Here is a 22898-nt window from a genome sequence, read left to right on the forward strand (position 1 = left end):
TACGCAATGGCTTTTGAGTTGTCTTAATCAAAATAAACCCCATAAGGAAATCCAAGAGTACACAATAATTACATGATATCTGTAAATACATATTTTTTCTACATACACTATGTCATTTGTGGGTGGTGGTGGTGAAGGATTCAGTGGCAGCCGAGAGGATTACAGTGATTAGGATACCCAGCAGCCATGTCATAAAGTTTGTACATTGAGTATTTGTTACACAAAACCACTTGTGTTCTGTATAAGCTCATGTGGTGTGTTGGAATTTCATAGTGCAAAATGTCTGCAGTCTTGACAAAGATCATGGCCCTCTGCACATTAACACAAAACAATGTAGGACTTGACCATCATTCTTGTAAATAGTATATTTTATTTAACCAACTAAGTCATTGAGAACAGATTCTGTTATACAATAATGACCTGACCAAGATAGGACAAGAACCATACAGCAAAGCGAACAAGTGACAACATTACAGATAAAGCAGACATTTCTTAAACTCCACGCAATAACAGAAAAAGCTAAATACATACAACTTCCTATAATTCTTTACAAAGTGCTTATATTAACTTGCAAAAAGGTTCAGTGTAAGTACAGTGTTGGAAATGAATTTAAAGAGTATCATATTCAGAGCAGTGACTGAGTAGAGAAAGGTGCTGGTGGAACTCTCCTTGTCATGGTCAGTCAGAGCAGGTTTATCCCATGTTTCATTAATCTGTGTCGGGCCTTGCTGGGCAGAGAGAAAGCGCTGTCCTGGTGGTTAGGAATGCCAGAGTTTCTCACTGCTCCGCCTTGCTGCAGGAAGTACGTCTCCTGGGCCACACTGCGGATCCCGTACACAGCTGCACCCGCACTCCTGTATTATAAACGTAAGACACATTACAACTCAATGGAAACACTCAGGGATTTATCTTAAGATAATACAAACTGCATAATGATGGCCTGTTCCCCCTCCCCCATCATCTGACTTGAGGAGGAGTAATGCATGTTGAGAGAGCCCCCTGCCAGTCATACTGACCTGACAATAGCCTCCTGCAGAGCTTCAGTGTGAGAGAAATGCGAGTGGAGCAGCGATGTGGCTCTCACAAAGGAACACTCCTGGGCTCCCCCGGGCCTGCCAGACAGGTTGGCTGCAGGGACACACAGCAGTCTCTCGTTACAAATGCCACACAAACATGAACGGCAATCAACCACGCAATAAAAAAGGATGAGATCGTGTAGAGTCCTAGTTGCTCAAATGTACCCCAAAATACCCATATCAGCTAACACAAAGTTCACACAAAACACCACAGTCCCACAAAATGCCCCAAAACATCCCAATCAGCTACTGCAAAGCACTGAGCTTTCTACTCACTCTAGCAGTAAGGTGAACACTGCGAAACTGAAAGACATGGTTCCATAGACAGAAATGGACAAAGGGAGAGAGGCAAAAGGTAAGAGTCAGACAAAGGTGGAAAAAATAAGTATAGAATATACAGAGAGCGCTGAGAATATTCAAGCCTCACTTGTGAGCGTGTTCTGTATACAGTCAAAGTGTGCAAAGGTGTATGGTCCATGTGGGCCGGGAGTCCCCAGAGCAGTGGTCCTCAGATGTGCCTCCAGTCCGTTTAAAGATGCCAGGCTGCTGTGATACTGAGCATAAACCACAGGGTGAGAGTAGACTAAATAACAAACTGCTGTAATAACACGTAGGGCAATAGTATATTTAAGCAATAAGGCACGGGGGAGGGGGGTGTGGCATATGGCCAATATGCCACAGCTAAGGGCTGTTCTTAAACACGACAGCCCTTAGCCGGTATATTAGTCATATACCACAAACCTCCGAAGTACCTTATTGCCATTATAAACTGGTTACCAATGTAATTAGAGCAGTAAAAATACATGTTTTGTCATACCCATGGTATATGGTCTATGGTATATATGGTCTGGCTATACCCGTGGTATATGGTTTGTGGTATATATGGTCTGGCTATACCCGTGGTATATGGCTGTCAGCCAATAAGCATTCAGGGCTTGAACCACCCAGTTTATACATTTCATTTTCTAACAGTTGAACACAGGTGGTGGTCCAGAAGGCGGAAACTCGTGGAACACTCATGCATGAACAAACATTCATATCCCTCCCATATTCCCCAAAAGTTCCTCACCACTTCCTCCGTGGCTGCAGTGTTGCTGTGGAAGTCTGGCTCCACCAGCAGGGCCAGTACCAGCCCTCTCACCCTGTGCTGGTACAACGACATGGGGAGCAGAGGGGCCTCTGTAGAGTTCTCACCGGGCGAAGGGGAGTAGGGGGGCACATCACAAGTATCAGCCTGCAGTAAACCTTTACTCCCCTGTCCTTCCTTCTCTTTAAACACCTCCACATTCCCCATCCTCTGACTGCCAGGCTCTGGGGACTCCTGACCTCTGAACTGGAGGGCTCCAGCTCTCTCTCCACTCAGTACAATACTACCTCCATTCTGTCCATTGATGTGACGCAGGTCCTTGTTTTGCATTGACCTGCCTCCTCCTGCAAGACCCGACTCATCTCTCCCACCATCTATGCTGTTAAAACTGTGGTCGTACGAACTTCCTGTGACACCCTCCTCCACCTCATGGGACAGCTTTCCATTGGACAAGTTATGACCAGAGGCCTCTGGAGCGACCTTGATAGGTGAAGGGCTGAGAGGGCCAGGAGTGTGAAATGAAGGACTTGGGCTAAATAGCGACTCATCAGATAGAGTTGACTGGGGAGTGGAGGGATAATGGAAGGATAGTGGCACGTAGTGGGTGGGGTCTGGGTCAAGCGGATCAGTGGTTGGTGTGTCAGATAGGGTTCTTGACAGGAGGCGGGACTTCCTAGGTCGGTTTGATTCCTTTGGAGTAGATTGGGTAGATTTGGATCTGCAGGACAGACACAGGCTCAACAATGTATCCTCATATCAGGGTGGCAACCATTCAAAACGTGTCTAACCCCCACTTTCACTTGGCTTTGAGCTTACTGTATCAGGACGGAACACATAACTCACTCTAGTTAGAGTGTTTACCAGAAAAGGATATACTTTATACAGTGGAGGGGGGTTTCTTTCAGAGGTGGGTGAAGTACCTGGATTCTCTGTCCACAGGAGCGGAGCGGAGATACTGTAGTTCAGTGGCGTTCAGGAACACAGTGGTGGAGGTCACTGGGCTAGATAGATGAGTGCTGCCAGAAGAGCTGGAGGAACTCAGTCCATTGGGTCTCTGGTCCTAGAGCAATATAGAAGCATAAGCAAAAATGTATGGCAAGGCCTGTACCTAAAACTGCTGACTTTGGGGGGGGGGGGGAATCTGGCGCAGGAAGAAATGGCAGCAGTTTTACGGGTCCCCAACCAACTGTGCTATTATGTGTTTTTTTCCGCGTTATGTAACTTATTTTGTACATGTTTCTGCAACCGTATCTTACGGCAAAAAATAGCTTCTGGATATCAGGACAGCGATCACTCACCTCGGATTAGACAAAGATTTTTTCTTCAACAAGCAGGACGCACAGGACATACTCCGAACACCCGACAAGCCAACATCCCAGTTATTGGCAAGAGGAAGAGACGCAGGTACAGAGAACACAGAGCGGGGTGCCTCGCGAGGTTCCGCAGGAGGCGAGTGGGAAAGCTGCCGTTACCGTCAATATTACTCGCAAACGTGCAATCATTGGACAATAAATTAGATGAGGTAGAATCACGAATATCCTACCAACGGGACAGCAAAAACTGTAATATTCTTATGTTGTTTCACAGAATCGTGGCTGAATGATGACTTGGATATTCTGCTAGCGGGATATACGCTGCACCGGCAAGATAGAACAGCACACTCCAGTAAGACGAGGGGGGGCGGTCTGTGCATATCTGTAAACAACAGCTGGTGTACAAAATCGAAGGAAGTCTCTAGAATTTGCTCGCCTGAAATAGAGTATTTTGTGATAAAATGCAGCCCACACTATTTGCCTAGAGTTTTCAGCTATACTTTTCGTGGCTGTTTATTTACCACCACAGACGGATGCTGGCACCAAAGGCCGCACTCAACCAGCTGTATAAGGAAATAAGCAAACAGGAAATCGCTCACCCAGAGGCGGCGCTCCTAGTGGCCAGAGACTTTAATGCAGGGAAACTTAAATCAGTTCTACCTAATTTCTATCAACATGTTAAATGTGCTACCAGAGGGGAATTTTTTTTCTAGATCACCTGTATTCCACACACAGAGACGCGTACAAAGCTCTCCCTCCACTTGGTAAATCCGAACACAATTCTATCCTGATTCCTGCTTACAAGCAAAAATTAAAGCAGGAAGCACCAGTGACTAGGTCTTTAAAAAGTGGTCAGATGAAGCAGATGCTAAACTACAGGACTGTTTTGCTATCACAGACTGGAACATGTTCTGGGATTCTTCCGATGGCATTGAGGAGTACACCACATCAGTCACTGGTGTTGGAACCCTGACCTGTTCACCGGACGTCCTACCTGTCCCAGACCTGCTGTTTTCAACTCTCTAGAGACCGCAGGAGCAGTAGAGATACTCTTAAGGATCGGCTATGAAAAGCCAACTGACATTTACTCCTGAGGTGCTGCACCCTCGACAACCACTGTGATTATTATTATTTGACCATGCTGGTCATTTATGAACATTTGAACATCTTGGCCATGTTCTGTTATAATCTCCACCCGGCACAGCCAGAAGAGGACTGGCCCCCCCTCATATAGCCTGGTTCCTCTCTAGGTTCTGGCCTTTCTAGGGAGTTTTTCCTAGCCACCGTGCTTCTACACCTGCATTGCTTGCTGTTTGGGGTTTTAGGCTGGGTTTCTGTACAGCACTTTGAGATATCAGCTGATGTACGAAGGGCTATATAAATAAATTTGATTTGATTTGACTGACTTTATCAATAAGTGCATCGAGGATGTCGTCCCCAGTTACTGTACATACATACCCCAACCAGAAGCCATGGATAACAGGCAACATTTGCACCGAGCTAAAGGGTAGATCTGCCGCTTTCAAGGTGCGGGACTCTATCCCGGAAGCTTATAAGAAATCCTGCTATACCCTCCGACGAATCATCAAACAGGCAAAGCGTCAATACAGGGCTAAGATTGAATCGTACTACACCGGCTCCGACGCTCGTCTTATGTGGCAGGGCTTGCAAACTATTACAGACTACAAAGGGAAGCACAGCCACGAGCTGCACAGTGACACGAGTATACTAGACGAGCTAAATCACTTCTATGCTCGCTTCGAGGCAAGCGACACTAAGGCATGCATGAGAGCATCAGCTGTTCCGAACGACTGTGTGATCACGCTCTCCGTAGCCAACGTGAGAAAGACCTTTAAACAGGTCAACATTCACAAGGCTGCGGGGCCAGATGGATTACCAGGACGTGTGCTCTGGGCATGCGCTGACCAACTGGCAGGCGTCTTCACTGACATTTTCAACATGTCCCTTGACTGAGTCTGTAAAACCAACATGTTTCAAGCAGACCACCATAGTCCCTGTGCCCAAGAACACGAAGGCAACCTGCCTAAATGACTACTGACCCGTAGCACCCACGTCCGTAGCCATGAAGTGCTTTGAAAGGCTGGTAATGGCACACATCAACAAACCATTATCCCAGAAACCCTAGACCCACTCCAATTTGCATACCACCCAAACAGATCCACAGATGATGCAATCTCTATTGCACTCCACTTTCCCACCTGGACAAAAGGAACACCTACGTGAGAATGCTTTTCATTGACTACAGCTCAGCGTTCAACACCATAATACCCTCAAAGCTCATCACTAAGCTAAGGATCCTGGGACTAAACACCTCCCTCTGCAACTGGATCCTGGACTAGCCTCGCCCCCAGGTGGTGAGGGTAGGTAGCCACACATCTGCCACGCTAATCCTCAACACTAGAGCCCCTCAGGGGTGCGTGCTCAGTCCCCTCCTGTAGTCCCTGTTCAACCACAACTGCACGGCCAGGCACGACTCCAACACCATCATTAAGTTTGCAGATGACACAACAGTGATAGGCCTGATCACCGACAATGACGAGACAGCCTATAGGGAGGAGGTCAGAGACCTGGCCGGGTGGTCCTAGAATAACAACCTATCCCTCAACGTAACCAAGACTAAGGAGATGATTGTGGACTACAGGAAAAGGAAGACTGAGCACGCCCCCATTCTCATCGACAGGGCTGTAGTGGAGCAGGTTGAGAGCTTCAAGTTCCTTGGTGTCCACATCAACAACAAACTAGAATGGTCCAAACACACCAAGACAGTCGTGAAGAGGGCACGACAAAGTCTATTCCCCCTCAGAAAACTAAAAAGATTTGGCAAGGGCCCTCTGATCCTCAAAAGGTTCTACAGCTGCAACATCGAGAGCATCCTGACTGGTTGCATCACTGCCTGTTATGGCAACTGCTCGGCCTCTGACCGCAGGACACTACAGAGGTTAGTGCGAACGGCCCAGTACATCACTGGGGCTAAGCTGCCTGCCATCCAGGACCTCTACACCAGGCGGTGTCAGCGGAAGGCCCTAAAAAATGTCAAAGACCCCAGCCACCCCAGTCATACACTGTTCTCTCTACTACCGCATGGGAAGCGGTACCGGAGTGCCAAGTCTAGGACCAAAAGGCTTCTCAACAGTTTTTACCCCCAAGCCATAAGACTCGCTACTGTATATAGCCTCGCTACTGTTATTTTACTGTTGGTTTATTTCTTTACTTACCTATTGTTCACCTAATGCCTTTTCCCCCCCAAAATTGCACTGTTGGTTAGAGCCTGTAAGTAAGCATTTCACTGTAAGGTCTACACCGGTTGTATTCGGCGCACGTGACAAATACATTTTGATTTGCATTAAGATATTGATGCATAATACAACAACCAAACAAATTAAGACGATCACAAGATAAAATAAAAATCTCAAATGAGAGAAGCACCTAAATTATCAGCCATTGTCATATACCTGCTTGTATGTTTCCATTTCATGAACCATGACTTTCACTGTGAGATCAGGGGGCATCTGTGTGCTGACAACCCTGTGGAGCAAAGACACGTTTATATACACACAGTTCGTGTCTGGTTCTAATCTGTGGTTAACTACTCCAGCACTTTGCTGCAGCAAAGGTCAGACAGTTTACCTCCCACAGTAGAGTACACAACCAGCTAACACAAGGGGGCAGCGTTGACAGGCCTGCAGAATGAGGGCAGCCTTGAGTAGGAGAAGTGGGTCAATCTGAGAATCAAAATGACACATAAAACAAGGAAATAATTGCCAGGCTAGAAGTAAATCAACTTAAAAGGTCAATGAAATAGATAGTAATTGTAACAGCGCCTTACATAAAATAAGGAATCGTATGATATTACCTGAGGTAGCAAACCCTACCGACATCATGCCCAACAGACGACTTACTACTTACATGTGTAGAGTCAATGGTGCTCAAGACACTGAAGATGTGGTGGAGTTCAGTGGCACCTCCTTGTAAGTGGGAGAGGTACTGGGTCCATCGAACGGCTAAATCTTCCTGACTGTAGATCTAAATGCAAGGCAAATCAGAGGGAGGCATATTTAGCATTAGCAAAAAACAACGCACATCTATGTGAAGTGAGGACATGATATGGACATGACAGATTGCTGTACAGAGCTAGGATAAGTGTTAGTGATGTGCAGTTCCCAAACTAATAATTTATTTTGGAGCGCCTCTTTTTACTGACCGGAGAGTCAGGATTCGTTTTTCCTGAGACTCATTCATTTGATCAGCTGGCCGCAATGAGTCCTACAACAAGATTGATACATGCTCCTCTGGCTCAGCCGCTCCAGAGACGTGATCCGACCACCATATATAGGCATACGCAAAGGAAAATAGATCATGCTGTAAGCAGCACAAAATGTTTATTGTAACTGATAATTGATTGCATGTGCAAGAATGAATTCAATGAATTGATTGAACGTTACGATGGACACAGCTTTATAGAACCAACACACTCGAAAACGAATAGTTTGGAGGGCTGCAGTTCGAACGATATTGTGCTCATCACCCATACGGCAGTCAAGCAATGCTTTCCGCCAAGAGTAGTTCAGAATCTAGTCCGGTTGCGGCCACAAGTAGACCTTGTTTCAAACATTTGAAAAAAGAATCGTATTTTTATTCCTAGCAATCAACAAATCTACATTGTTTAAAACCTCTTAAGGATCGGACCCTTTTCTCTCTCAATTTTCGCCTAAAATGACATACCCAAATCCAACTGCCTGTAGCTCAGGACCTGAAGCAAGGATATGCATATTATTGATACCATTTGAAAGGAAACGCTGAAGTTTGTGGAAATGTGAAATTAATGTAGGAGAATAACACATTAGATCTTGTTAAAGATAATACAAAGGTACAAAAGTTCCATCATCTTTGAAATGCAAGAGAAAGGCCAATATGTAATATTCCAGGTTAGGCGTAATTTTGATTTTGGCCAATAGATGGAGGCAGTGTATGTGCAAAGTTTTAGACTCTTCAACGAACCATTGCATTTCTGTTCAAAATGTTGTATCAAGATTGCCCAAAATGTGCCAAATTGGTTTATTAATACATTTTGAAGTTCATAACCGTGCACTCCCCTCAAACAATAGCATGGTATTCTTTCACTGTAATAGGTACTGTAAATTGGACAGTGCAGTTAGCTTAAGTTCTTGTTAATCTTTCTGCCAATATCAGATTTGTCTGTGTCCTGGGAAATTTTTCTTGTTCCTTACAACCTCATGCTAATCACATTAGCCTACGTTAGCTCAACCGTCCCACGGGGGACACCGATCCCTTAGAGGTTAAAGCACACTTTTACATGTCTGTCACAAATGACAGCTCCAATAAGCATCCTATGGTGAACCACATGCAGGGCCGGCTCTAGCCTTTTAGGTGCCCTAAGCGAGATTGGGTTGTGGAAGACTCCCAACCTTCCGGCAAAAATGTTAGTGGACCCCATGTTAAACTGTGATTATTTTAGTTTAAAAGTTAATTTCCTGCAATTCTACACATTTTGTAATGACTTATGCCATGTTAATATGATATCGGAGTGATAATGACTAACAAGATCAATGGGGGGGGGGGGGGGGCGCTGGAGGTCACATCTCGTTCACCATAGAGGGCACGCAGGACCCCTACCAGAGAAAGATAAACTCACGAGTCATGATTCTACAAGCCTCTCGTTCACATGTCTTCAGGGCCGGTTCCAGGCATAAGCGACATAAGAGGTTGCTTAGGGCCACCGGGTGAACCTGCCCTGATGACATGTGAACGAGAGGCTTGTAGAATCATGACTCTTGAGTTTATCTTTCGCCGGTAGGGGGTCCTGCGTGCTCTGGGCATTACAGACTCAAATTAACAAAATTAGTCATAAGATTTGTTCTTTTGACTGAACAAGTCAAAAAGACTAGTCAGTAAAAATACGCAAACTTCCCATCACTATTAAGTGTTAGAGATGACTGTACCTGGTAGCTCTGGCGGATAGGGCCGTTATAGAAACTAAAGAGATTTATCAGCTGATCCAGGAAGTCACATATACTGACGTCTGGTATTTCCACTGAACAGCTTAAGGCCTGAGGGAGGGCAACATGGATAGTTATTATGACATATACACAGGGGATTGATACAAAAACAGGTTTAGGGGACGAACAGTCTCATTACAGTAGTCTATCCATCTGAGATATCGGTGAATGTTTCAATAAGATCTGTCAGGTTTTGCTCAAACATCTGAAGATATGTTATAGACTTAGTGCATAGTTTTCATATACGACAATGATCTGGTGTGGTTCCAGGCTATGGTGCAAATAACCTCAGGCGGAAGTGTCGTAAAGAGATTATGGCGCAACTCACCCACAAAAAGTTGTCTTTCATGCGGATGGCGAACTTGCTCCGCCGTAGCCTGAGCAGACGTACAGGGGAGGAGGAGAGCTCAGAGACACAGCGGCTCACGCCTGCCAGCTGTCCACACAGCAGCTCCTGCTTATCCAGAGGCGTCTGGAATAAATAAAAGGCAAAGAACCATCATTCAACAGACTCATCCAATTGGTAGGGGATCATTACTGCAATCAAGTAATCATTCTTAATACACAGTTTCAATAATCTCATTGAGGGAACACATACACCCTTGACATCCCTACCTCTTCAGGATAGAAGTAGCAGATGCCAGCTCTTGTAGGGTCACCCTCACCCTTGACCTTTGACCCATCATACAGGAAGAAGTTAATGCATCTGCAAATCACCAAGAAATCTGATTGAGCGAAAATAACCAAACTAACATTAGAAAACCAAGTAGGGACTATTGAATAGCAGGGGAAAAAATGGATAGGAATTCAATAGAATAATAGAACCTCAGATCAGAGGTGACAGTCCCACCTTCTTGAATCAGGCACAACGAGCTCAGCCATAGCTGCCATTGGTTGTTCTTGCTCTCAGTCTGTCCTCCACTCTCCCTACCTTTATAAAGACCGTGATTAATAAAACAAGTGCATTCATTACGTGAATGTTATATCCTAGCTAGGTACATGGCAGATAACTAGGCCTATTGTTTTTCATTTTGATGACACGCCTTCGCTATTGAACCAACTGGTGGCAATTACCGACTGCATGACTAAAAATCGTAAGACCACATTGAACAGAATTGCCCAAAGTACTTCTACTAGCATGTAACGTTAATTTCACAAAGCAGTAGTCATGTCTCGCAAACTACGAGCTGGCTGACATTTAACGTTAGCTTACCAAATTCGTCAAGCCGCTTCCAAATGATGTTGACGCAGTCTTCCTCCAGGTCTTTCAAGGTAATACATGTAAAGTCGCCATCTCAGTCGAGCAATACCTTCAAATTTCCTACCTTTACTTTGCAAAACTTCACTCCTTTGTTTCAGACAATTTGACAGACTGAATTGAAAACAGAGTATCTAAGATTAGCTACTCGCTTGCTAGAGGAATGTGAGTCACAAGAAGTTAGTCATGTGAAAGAAGGGGAAGCAAATAGTGTCAAACAGTGCGTCGTTCTGAAACACGAATTTCTAAACTCCTTTCGTAACTCCAAACATAGCAGACTTATTTGGTAGAGAAAGAAACATAAGAAATCACCTGATAGCATACGTGAGTTAATAATGACAAACACATTTCGGTAATATTTATTTTAGTTAAGTTTAAGCACACATTGTGTTAAATGGTCCAGAAAAGTTTTACTATCATGGAGTTCCTTGTGACAAGTGCACATAGTTAAACATAATGGAATAGAGGAGCGTAAACTGTTTGAAGAGTGTGGTCTAGTAACAGAGTAAAGAATTGAGGGAAGACTCTGGTCCCAGTGTGTGAGGTAGTCTGGAAGAAGAGTGATCACTCTTCATGTCCTTCATAGCCATCAGGGAGGGCATTTACTTCAGGGTTGTGGAACAGGCTCTTGTTGCCATCACCCCATGGGAAACGCTGGTGAGAGACAAGAGTTAAGTTAACATAATGACAAATTCAACTAACAGGGAGCACATTAAAATGTGTAAATACTCTAGGCAAAATTACAAAGACGATAATACCAACTATACAATCAGAGGTGGTTTGCAACAACTGGATGCATTTAGTATTTTTCCATAAAACATTTTAAAACTTGAAACAGACCTTGCTGCGAATGCGAAGGTGGCTGTAAGGTACGAACTCAGGTTCCACATGGTGTGCAGCATGTTGCTGCATCTTCAGGTACATGTTCAACATGCACACTGCAACCCCCGGAAGTGCAACTACAAAGGAGAGGATCTTCCATGTTCTGGCTGGAGAAGAAACAAAGAACAAAATGAATTTGATGAGTAACACTGAAGCAAAGGCTTTATATACACTTAAGCAATACATTTGATCTTTATTCAGTTTACATTTTGATGTAACAGATACATGTTGAGAACATGTTTATTTGATCTCACTGGAATGCCAAATCTAACTTCACGTTCCTTTTAATGTGTGCACAGGGGTACAAACCATGGAGATCAAGTATCTCAATCTCTGCGTGTGTCAATGTCAAAAGCAACCAAACCACCAAAGTGCAGGTTTTGTACTGTTGAGTTGCCATTTCCAAAGAACCTCTGACTTTGTTCCTGCTTGTTGTAGCTAATGTAAGTTAACTAGCAAGCTGCGTGAATGCTGTTGCTAGCTAGCATTTTCAGTACGCCCTTGTTGATACTAACCAGAAGGCCAAAACTAGATAACTAGCAATATAATTAAATCACAATGGATTCATTTTTGAATGAAGCAGCTGCCTGTTAGCTGTTGAGTCAGTGGAGAAACTAGCTAGCCATGTTGTGCTAAATGACGACGTGGACCGTTTAGCTAACATAAGCTAGAAAGCAAACTGGCAGTATGGGAAATTGGAGTGAATTAAATGTTTTATTCGTCATTATTTATTGCTAGGTAGCCATCTTGGTAAAGCATTGTGCTGCACTTACCACCCAAATCGTTTCATATGAAATGTGTGACTAGCTAGCTAACTAAACTGAGCCAGGCAAAGTTAGCTTGCTAATGAGCATGTGCACAGTATCAAACTGAACACAACCCCCAAAAAATTATCCTATATTTTTTTTATATACAGCTTTGCTTAGTTAGAATAATTCTGATGAAATGGGGGTGGATTACACTGGGGAAAGTGCCCTCTAATTTCTCTTGACTTCTCTCGGCTCCCCACGTGGAGGTTTGTGCTCTCCGATTGGCTCAAAGTCAAGTTCTCCGCCACTGACAAGCGTTGTGATTCTACAAGTAGAAAACGGCAGGTTCGTTGGTACCAGGTCGATACGCAGTAGGGACGTCTTGTTCTTGAAAGAGAAGGAACGGCCTCCTACTGCGCTAAGGACTTGCAGGCGCGCAGCTCCCCCGGGACTGCCATGCATACATGCTGACCAGACCGGACACGTCGCGTGCGCCGCAAAATAAATATAGAAATCCATGTTATTCAATTATTGCGCCAATGAGCGTCTGCGAGTGCTAAAATATAAGTCATTCCTATTTCTGACGCAGATCGCGCTGAAAGTCCTGCCTCTCCCATCTCATTGGTTTATAGAAGCAGGCACCCACGTGCCATCTCATTGGTTATACCCACGTGTGTGATTGAAAGACGAACTTTGTTGCCGTGGTAATACTATGAAAGTTTAGATGGATCACCATATAAATTCAAATATTAAAAAGCCTGGAAGGAGGAGAGATGACTAGAAACGATTCGGTTGGCTGTTTGTGTGGTTTAATTGTCGGAGTAGAGGTCCTTGTACATTTTAGGTAAAATAACTCAATGTTTATATCCCAGGACAAATTAGCTAGCAACAGTAGGCTAGCTAAATAGGACAAATTAGCTAGCAAGTGCAAGCTAACTAGCTAAATTGCCATACATGTTTAATGCTTATCGACCTGTCCCCAAATTAATGTCATTGGTTCAGAGTTTGTTTTGATATTTTAACCTGCGTGTCGTGATCGCGTTTGATGTAGGGGGACAAAATAAATGTGCTCACGCGCGCAGACGGTTTGGGTTCCAGAAATATCAGCCCACAGAGAAGCACGAGATTGCACTCAACGTTTCCCTTCGAATTAATGCAATATTAGCCACTTTCAATTAAAACATACCAAAACAAAAACTAACTATGCAAGAGATTTTCTTGTATGCAGAGGGTATTGGAGTAGGATTCTATTGCATTGAAAGATGTAACAGTATAACTTTAAACCGTCCCCTCGCCCCGACACGGGGTGCGAACCAGGGACCCTCTGCACACATCAACAACAGTCACCCACGAAGCATCGTTACCCATCGCTCCACAAAAGCCGCGGCCCTTGCAGAGCAAGGGGAACCACTACTTCTAGGTTTCAGCGCAAGTGACGTAACCGACTGAAAGGCTGCTAGCTCGCACCACCGCTAACTAGCTAGCCATTTCACATCCGTTACAAAGGCATGACTCAGGCCCATACTCTATACAGACTGTTGAGCCATAACCAATCAGAGCTGCAGTATCCATGCGTCACCGTAAGGATGGTGCCAGGTTTCCTCCAGATGTGACGCTTGGCATTCAGGCCAAAGAGTTCAATCTTGGTTTCATCAGACCAGAGAATCTTGTTTTTCATGGTCTGAGAGTCTTTAGGTGCCTTTTGGCAAACTTAAAGTGGTCCGTCACGTGCCTTTTACTGAGGAGTGGCTTCCGTCTAGCCACTACCATAAAGGCCTGATTGGTGGAGTGCTGCAGAGATGGTTGTCCTTCTGGAAGGTTCTCCACAGAGGAACTCTGGAGCTATGTCAGTGACCATCGGGTTCTTGGTCACCTCCATGGCAAAGGCCCTTCTCCCCCGATTGCTCAGTTTGGCCAGGCAGCCATCTCTAGGAAGAGAGTCTTGGTGTCTCCAAAGTTCTTCCATTTAAGAATGATGGAGGCCTGTTATCTTGGGGACCTTCAATGCTGCAGACATTTTTTGGTGTCCTTCCCCAGATCTGTGCCGACACAATCCTGTCTCGGATTAAATACTGTTAATTCCTTTGACCTCATGGCTTGGTTTTTGCTCTGAAATGCACTGTCAACAGTGGGACTTTATATAGCCCGGTGTGCCCCTTTCAAAATAATTTCCAATCAATTGAACTTACCACAGGTGGATTCCAATAAAATTGTAGAAACATCTCAAGGATGATCAATTTGAGTCTCATAGCAAAGGTTCTGAATACTTATGTAAATAAGGTATGTTTTTTTACTTATACATTTGCAAAAATGTCTAAACTTGTTTTCGCTTTGTCATTATGGGGTAGTGTGTGTGATTTAAATAAAACATTTTCCTCAATTTTAGAATAAGGCTGTAACATAACATTTTGAAAAAGGGAAGGTGTTTGAATACTTTCCGAATGCACTATCCAAATAGTCAGATTTCATAACCCAATACATCCGATCATAAGCACAGAGCTCTGACATAACAGTGCATGTTTCTCATAACAACTTGAGGATTTTACATTTTATGGTCGTTGTCTTCAAAGTTGTTTCTGCCGGTCGCAAAAAGCTAAATTAGCATGCCGAGCTGAAATAAAATGTAAGGTATTGAAAATAAAACGCTTGGTACACACTCAGTGCTCAGTTGACATTTCACAGAGATACTCAAATGTGAGAAACGTTAAAAATAACAGGAATTTCAAATTAATATGAAAATACATGGCATGTCTCAAATCAATATCCATCTTACCTCTGTTTTATGTCCTGCGGATTCGAGAAGAAAGATGAGTTCAACGGGAAAGTAAGGCTACTGGCTACCAGTCAGGCTTAATTCTTGCACAGAATACATTTTCCAGATTTTTGACCACTTTTTCTCTTGCCTCCATTGAGTTACTCAACCTAAAGCTGGCCATCCTACAAGCGTAAAAACTCTTAAGGTAACCATGATTGCATTCTGACCATTGTTCCCTCTAAGCTGCATGCGGGCACGCAGTAATCGAACCCACAAATGCTGATGCTCCAGATACTCAACTAGTCTAAAGAGGGACAGTTTTATTGCTTCTTTAATCAGAACAGTTTTCAGCTGTGCTAACATTAATTGCAAAAAAGGGTTTTCTAATGATCAATTAATCTTTTAAAATGATAAACTTGGATTAGCTAACAACGTGCCATTGGAACACAGGAGTGATGGTTGCTGATAATGGGCCTCTGTACGCCTATGTAGATATTCCATAAATAAACATTAAAAGCATTTTCCAGCTACAATAGTCATTTCGAACATTAACAATGTCTTCACTATATTTCTGATCAATTTGATGTTATTTTAAATGGACATTTTATTTTTCTTTCAAAAAGGACATTTCTAAGTGACCCCAAACTATTTAACGGTAGTGTATATGTAACGGATGTGAAATGGCTAGCTAGTTAGCAGTGGTGCGCGCTAATAGTGTTTCAATCGGTTACGTCACTCGCTTTGAGACCTTGAAGGGGCCGCGGCCTTTGTGGAGCGATGGGTAACGATGCTTCGTGGGTGTCAGTTGTTGATGTGTGCAGAGGGTCCCTGGTTCGCGCCCGGGTCGGGGCGAGGGGACGGGCTAAAGTTAAACTGTTACATTGATGCTGTTGACCCGGATGACTGGTTGCTGCGGAAAAGGAGGAGGTCGAAAGGGGGGTGAGTGTAACGGATGTGAAATGGCTAGCTAGTTAGCGGTGGTGCGTGCTAATAGCGTTTCAATCGGTTACGTCACTCGCTTTGAGACCTTGAAGTAGTGGTTCCCCTTGCTCTGCAAGGGCCGCGGCTTTTGTGGAGCGATGGGTAACGATGCTTCGTGGGTGWCTGTTGTTGATGTGTGCAGAGGGTCCGTGGTTCGCGCCCGGGTCGGGGCGAGGGGACGGACTAAAGTTAAACTGTTACATATACACCCCCCCAAATTAGTTGATTCAGCCACACCCGTTGCTGACAGGTGTGTATATATAGAAAAATATATATACACAAAAAAAATTTACAAAAATTGAGGATACCGCCATGCAATCTCCATAGACAAATTGGCAGTAGAATGGCCTTACTGAAGAGCTCAGTCACTTTCAACGTGGCACCGTCATAGGATGCCACCTTTTCAACAAGTTAGTAAATAATTTCTGCCCAGCTAGAGCTGCCCCGGTCAACTGTAAGTGCTGTTATTGTGAAGCTCACAACAGGGACGCCGAGTGCTGAAGCGTGTAAAAATCACCTCTCCTCGTTTGCAACACTCCCTACAGAGTTTCAAACTGCCTCTGGAAGCAACGTCAGAACAAGAACTGTTCGTCTGGAGCTTCAAGAAATGGGTTTCCATGGCCGAGCAGCCGCACACAAGCCTAAGATCTCCATGCACAATGCCAAACGTCGGCTGGAGTGGTGTAAAGCTCGCCACCATTGCTCTCTGGAGTGATGAATCACGCTTCACCATCTGGCAGTCTGATGGACAAATATGGGTTTGGCGGATGGCAGGAGAATGCTACCTGCCCCAATGCATAGTTCCAACTGTAAAGTTTGGATGTGGAATAATGGTCTGGGGCTGTTTATAATTGTTTGGGCTAGGCCCCTTAGCGTTAAGATTTCCCTGCACTGGAACTACAACATACAATGACATTCTAGATGCTTCTGTGCTTCCAACTTTGTGGCAACAGTTTGGGGAAGGCCCTTTCCTGTTTCAGCATGACAATTCCCCTGTGCACAAACGAGGTCCATACAGAAATTTGCCAATCAGTGTGGAAGAACTTGATTGGCCTGCACAGAGCCCTGAACTCAACCCCATCAAACACCTTTGGGATGAATTGGAACGCCAACTGCGAGCCAGGCCTAATCACCCAACATCGGTGCCCTACCTCACTAATGCTTGTGGCTGAAGGGAAGCAAGTCCCGGCAGCAATGTTCCAACATCTAGTGGAAAGCCTTCCCAGAAGAGTGGAGGCGATTATAGCAGCAACGGGGGGACCAACTCCATATTAATGCCAATGATTGTGGAATGAGATGTTCGATGAACAGGTGTCATAGTTTAGGTCATGTAGTGTTACTAGCCATCTGGCTAGTATAGGATGGGTATAGGTGGGACTTGAATTGCCAACAACTCCTGTGTATGTGGTTGATTTGCCAAGTTCCTGTAGCTAACGTTAACTTAGCTAGTTACATTAGTAAAATTCGCTGTTATGCTGTCTCGCGCTAACGTTACGTTAGCTAAAGTTAACTAGCAAGGTCACTACGTTATCATGTCCTTCAAACAACTTTATGGCTTGTCATTACTAAATCGCTTCATTTGAGAAATGTTTGTGTGGGCTTACCTGTTTGCTCCCCATGACTATGTGCCGCTGAGGCAGAGAGTTGACGGGTCTGGATAATTGAGGACCGTAGGAGAGCTTGTGAAATTCTTCCAAAAGACACCATTTTCGCTGTCTTTCTGACCGATCAGATGAACGGAAGTGATGTAGGGGGAAACGTGCTCTTCTAATGGGGCTCCACCGTAGACGCTCAATTCAGAGCGTACCCAGGGTAGCTGTCACATTCAAGCCAATCACTGCGCAGCATAATTTTTTTGCGTCAAACCAATCAGTGCGTAGAATTTTATTCCGCACAACATGAACATGGAGCCAACTGGTAAGTAGCTACAGTAATTTCACCGTTGCATACATTTAGCTATATCCATTTCCTACATTTATTAGCGATTGTAAGTAACACAAAAATATTAATGTAAAAACGTAATTGTAAAATGAATGGTAAACTAAGGCTAAAACTACTCAGTAGATTAGCTATAACTAGCTACCTTTGCTGCAAGGTAACTAGCCATGGGCGAACCTAGGAGACTGTTTTGCGTTGTGAATACTTGCTGAGCTATACGGTAGCTCTTGCCCATTCATCATGACTGTTTTAACTATCTAGCTAACTAGAACATACAGCTAACTTGCTAGTTATGTATGATATGCCAGGACTGTCACAGCCTGACAAGCTTAGTATCAACCAATTATCAAACCCTTAATTGGCTTATTAATGTGTTACTGCTGGGTTGGAACAACATGTTCAAACATCTCCAAGACCAGGAATAATAATAAACCTTGATTTACTGGTGACCAAGGACGTGTTTTAATTGCAGACAACATAAGCCCCGAGGAGCAGGAGATGATTCAGCTGGCAGAGGATGCAGAGAGGAGTGCTGGTACGTAGATGGCTCTACCCAATAAATTAACTAAAGAAAGGCAGCCTATCTCCTGTTTCTGTAGCGCTAGGCTGCTTGATGTGCAAGTACAAACCCTGGACAGGATGTTAGTCTTGCAGGGCCTTGAATACCTAAAACATATGGCGTGTCGTCCCTACTATGTTGTCCATTATTTCCAGATAATGTAGATGGGCTGTGTTTATCCCTTAAGAATAGTATAGGTTAATGCTGTAGGCTACATACCAGAAAAGCATGGATTAAACACTTTTTTTGTGTGGATTTAAACACTTTTACTTCTCTTTTGAAAGCATTCAAGTGATGGGGATTCTGGGCATTACGGGTTAAAAAAGGACGTACAGCATCAGTTTGAAGGAGATTAAGAAGCGTACTGATGGGCCAGAGAAAATGTCAGCCACAGCCCTCTGCAACTACCTGAGGGTATGTTGTTATTACTACTTTTGTCACCACATGGTGCTCATATCCATGTCTATGCTCAATGACAGTTTTATTTTTTATTTTTTTATTATTATAAAAAAAAAAAAAAAAAATGTATACCGCCTTTTTTTTGGGTTTAGTACATTGTGTGAAGTTGAGTGTAGCCATGTAGGGACAAGGAGTTAATTGGTGGGCTGGCATGTCTGCATCAGTAGATGCAATTATTGGTGACATGGCCGAGAGGAAAAAGTGACAGTCACGAATAACTGTTTTATCATAAGTAAAAAAAAAAAAAATTTTTTTAAAAGTGTTTGTCTCTTCTGTGTACGATAGCAGCGTGCATAAGAGTTCTTATGAATGTAACGTGGTTCAGGTCGTTATGCCTTTGACATTTTTTTCACTTTTTTTGCTGCCTACACACTGGGCACAGATGTCAGTTAAAAAATCTAGTTTTGATTGACATTTGGTTGATTGTCAATGTGAATCAACGTGAACCCTAACGAACATTTCACCATGTCATTTGGATTTAGGTAAAAAGTTGAGTGGGAAAAAAAAGACCAAATGCCCTGACGTTGATGCTTTTTGCAAATCCATTCGGTTTCGCATCTTGATTCTATACCATCACTGATTTTCACGGTTTAAATGTGGAAACAATGTTGATTCAACTAGTTTCCCCAGTGATACTTTGTCCCTTATGCCTGCTTTACAATGTTTTTCATTGTTGCCAACAGATTTCCCCATTATGTGGTGTGATATCCCTCTTGTCTGATGTGGCATTGCTCAGCCTATTTTGTCCCTTGGCTGTTATCTGCCCTTACAGTGTTTGTACCATTTTTGTGTTGTTGCCATAGTTCTCCCTTCATATACTGCCTAGGCGCACAGGTACGGCAGTGGCAAGCCCTTTAGCACTGTATTTTGTAATACATTTAATTTCATTGTCTACACAGAAATGACATACCTTAAAGATACCCGAGCTCTGAAGCAAGCTTCCAGAAAATTGGAACGGAAATGGCCCCACACCAAACTGGAAGTCTTCCGACTAGCTTGGAAAGACAGTACCGTGCAGTATCGAAGAGCCCTCACTACTGCTCGATCATCCTATTTTTCTAACTTAATTGAGGAAAATAAGAACAATCCAAAATTTATTTTTGATACTGTCGCAAAGCTAACTAAAAATCAGCATTCCCCAAGAGAGGATGGCTTTCACTTCAGCAGTAACAAATTCATGAACTTCTTTGAGGAAAAGATTATGATCATTAGAAAGCAAATTACGGACTCCTCTTTAAATCTGCGTATTCCTCCAAAGCTCAGTTGTCCTGAGTCTGCACAACTCTGCCAGGACCTAGGATCAAGGGAGACACTCAAGTGTTTTAGTACTATATCTCTTGACACAATGATGAAAATAATCATGGCCTCTAAACCTTCGAGCTGCATACTGGACCCTATTCCAACTAAACTACTGAAAGAGCTGCTTCCTGTGCTTGGCCCTCCTATGTTGAACATAATAAACGGCTCTCTATCCACCGGATGGATGTGTACCAAACTCACTAAAAGTGTCAGTAATAAAGCCTCTCTTGAAAAAGCCAAACCTTGACCCAGAAAATATAAAAAACTATCGGCCTATATCTCCCATTCCTCTCCAAAATTTTAGAAAAAGCTGTTGCGCAGCAATGTATACAATGTATACGAAATGCTTCAGTCTGGTTTTAGACCTCATCATAGCACTGAGACTGCACTTGTGAAGGTGGTAAATGACATTTTAATGGCGTCAGACCGAGGCTCTGCATCTGTCCTCGTGCTCCTAGACCTTAGTGCTGCTTTTGATACCATCGATCACCAAATTCTTTTGGAGAGATTGGAAACCCAAATTGGTCTACACGGACAAATTCTGGCCTGGTTTAGATCTTATCTGTCGGAAAGATATCAGTTTGTCTCTGTGAATGGTTTGTCCTCTGACAAATCAACTGTATATTTCGGTGTTCCTCAAGGTTCTGTTTTAGGACCACTATTGTTTTCACTATAAATTGTACCTCTTGGGGATGTAATTCGAAAACATAATGTTAACTTTCACTGCTATGCGGATGACACACAGCTGTACATTTCAATGAAACATGGTGAAGCCCCAAAATTGCCCTCCCTGGAAGCCTGTGTTTCAGACATAAGGAAGTGGATGGCTGAAAACGTTCTACTTTTAAACTCGGACAAAACAGAGATGCTTGTTCTAGGTCCCAAGAAACAAAGAGATCTTCTGTTGAATCTGACAATTAATCTTGATGGTTGTACAGTTGTCTCAAATAAAACTGAAGGACCTCGGCATTACTCTGGACCCTGATCTCTCTTTTGACGAACATATCAAGACTGTTTCAAGGACAGCTTTTTTCCATCTACGTAACATTGCAAAAATCAGAAACTTTGTCCATTTTCTGTCCAAAAATTATGCAGAAAAATGAATCCATGCTTTTGTTACTTCGAGGTCCGACTACTGCAATGCTCTACTTTAAAGCACTAAATAAACTTCAGTTAGTGCTAAATACTGCTGCCAGAATCCTGACTAGAACCAAAATATTTGATCATATTACTTATATTTGATCATATTACATATTACATATTAATATTTGACAGTAGCGTGCCGTGGGCCTGGCGCCTGGGCCTTCAGTGAGGTCCTACACAGTCCCACCCGAATTAATCCACCTGTTATTACCATCATTTAGATGCCATGGCTCTAGACACTATACATTTAGACAGAAACGCAGTATAACCAGGCGTTGCGTCACCTTGAAATTGACATTTTTTTCAGAGAATTGCAGGGGAAGAGTACAATACAGTACAGTTCAACTAATAGGCAAGAACATAGTCGAGTGCAACAGAGTTATATTAATATTCTTCTTCTATCCATTTCTGGTCCACAAACTTTGAGCTTTAAGTCCCCCAAAAAATAAATACAGTGTGTTCACTAAACAGCACATTGTCGCACCCAAAGCAGTTTCACCGTGATGATAAAGACACATAACTATTCACTGAAAATAAAAGAAAACAAATAATTTGCAACATAGGCTATTTGCCATTTTATTTTGTTAATATATAGGCTATTTAATATTAACGAAATAAAATGCGAAACATACATACACATTTAATAAAAAATAACATGCATTGTATGCCTACTCACCAAAGACTGATTATTAGACAGTTGCGTGCGCTTAGGGGATCGTGAGAAAAATGCTGCAAGGCCATTGAGGTTGGCAAAGAAGACCTTGCCACTTTTCTAAAGCGTTTCAAACTATGAGCGCTTGGCGTGGTTCAATGTAAGTCAACCACGGCTCGTATTTGCTTTACAGAACACTGCAAACTGTACCTGGGCTGGGACCATTGCCTATTTATTTGCAACATCGCTGCACGATTGGTGCTTTTAGGAGCACACTGCTTTGCAAAACTTGAGTTGTCTAACCAAGGAGCAGCCCGAGACACCAAAGTACGGCTGGGCACTTACAAGCAATGGTGCTTTTGAAAAACGTTTGGGACATCAGAGTGGAGCTACAGCTCTCACTCGTCCCTGCGTTATGTGACGGACACGGCGAGTCAAGGACGATTTATCCGCGTTTGAAGATGTGACACGCGGCAAGGAGCTGATGACATTGCCGCTCTTATTTTCCGTTTCTTGGAGGAAAATGAATGTAGTCTGGATAAAGTTGTGGCACAGTGTTTTGATGGCCAGCAAGTCATGGCATCTGGACTCAATGGGGTGCAGGCTACAAGTTTAAGGAGGGGCACCGAATGGCCTTTATTCTTACTGCTATGCACATCGACTAAATTTAAGTACTGACTCAAGGAAGCCTACAAAGCTTAAAGAATGC

The 22898-nt window shown here is 43.5% G+C and overlaps 3 protein-coding genes across 7 annotated transcripts in view; 1 reads left to right on the top strand and 2 right to left on the bottom strand.

Annotated features, from left to right (window-relative positions):
• Nucleotides 1-350: 350 nt before the first annotated feature.
• Nucleotides 351-11047, bottom strand: hps4 (HPS4 biogenesis of lysosomal organelles complex 3 subunit 2). Of its 4 annotated transcripts, none has more exons than XM_023978397.2 (13): nucleotides 10728-11045; nucleotides 10365-10445; nucleotides 10130-10220; nucleotides 9843-9986; nucleotides 9458-9565; nucleotides 7404-7520; nucleotides 7125-7219; nucleotides 6950-7022; nucleotides 3084-3223; nucleotides 2146-2881; nucleotides 1504-1630; nucleotides 1017-1128; nucleotides 351-854 (listed from the first exon to the last, which is right to left on the bottom strand). In XM_023978397.2, exons 2-13 carry the CDS (start codon nucleotides 10403-10405, stop codon nucleotides 683-685), a joined length of 1956 nt encoding a protein of 651 aa, XP_023834165.1. In that variant the 5' UTR covers nucleotides 10406-10445; nucleotides 10728-11045; the 3' UTR covers nucleotides 351-682. The 4 variants fall into 4 exon arrangements, with proteins under 4 accessions (XP_023834165.1, XP_070292950.1, XP_023834166.1 ...); XM_070436849.1 differs by having other exon boundaries at nucleotides 10130-10186; nucleotides 10728-11013; XM_023978399.2 differs by lacking the exon at nucleotides 351-854 and adding an exon at nucleotides 1353-1379 and having other exon boundaries at nucleotides 1047-1128; nucleotides 10728-11047.
• Nucleotides 11048-11119: 72 nt separating this feature from the next.
• Nucleotides 11120-17925, bottom strand: LOC111957544 (cytochrome c oxidase subunit 6A, mitochondrial). Its single transcript, XM_023978405.2, has 3 exons — nucleotides 17744-17925; nucleotides 11613-11761; nucleotides 11120-11426 (listed from the first exon to the last, which is right to left on the bottom strand). Exons 1-3 carry the CDS (start codon nucleotides 17844-17846, stop codon nucleotides 11337-11339), a joined length of 342 nt encoding a protein of 113 aa, XP_023834173.1. The 5' UTR covers nucleotides 17847-17925; the 3' UTR covers nucleotides 11120-11336.
• Nucleotides 17926-18012: 87 nt separating this feature from the next.
• The window catches only part of LOC111957543 (phospholipase A2, minor isoenzyme), a 16373-nt gene continuing 11487 nt past the window's right edge, over nucleotides 18013-22898 (top strand). The window contains exons 1-3 of one of the 2 annotated variants that reach the window (XM_023978401.1): nucleotides 18013-18056; nucleotides 18550-18612; nucleotides 18921-19050. The gene's annotated coding sequence lies outside the window, so the exon portion shown is untranslated. The remainder of the gene's footprint in view (nucleotides 18057-18549; nucleotides 18613-18920; nucleotides 19051-22898) is intronic. The other variant, XM_023978402.1, reaches the window with a different exon arrangement.

Source organism: Salvelinus sp. IW2-2015, linkage group LG33 (genome assembly GCF_002910315.2).
Source record: "Salvelinus sp. IW2-2015 linkage group LG33, ASM291031v2, whole genome shotgun sequence".
Taxonomy (NCBI): Eukaryota; Metazoa; Chordata; class Actinopteri; order Salmoniformes; family Salmonidae; genus Salvelinus; species Salvelinus sp. IW2-2015.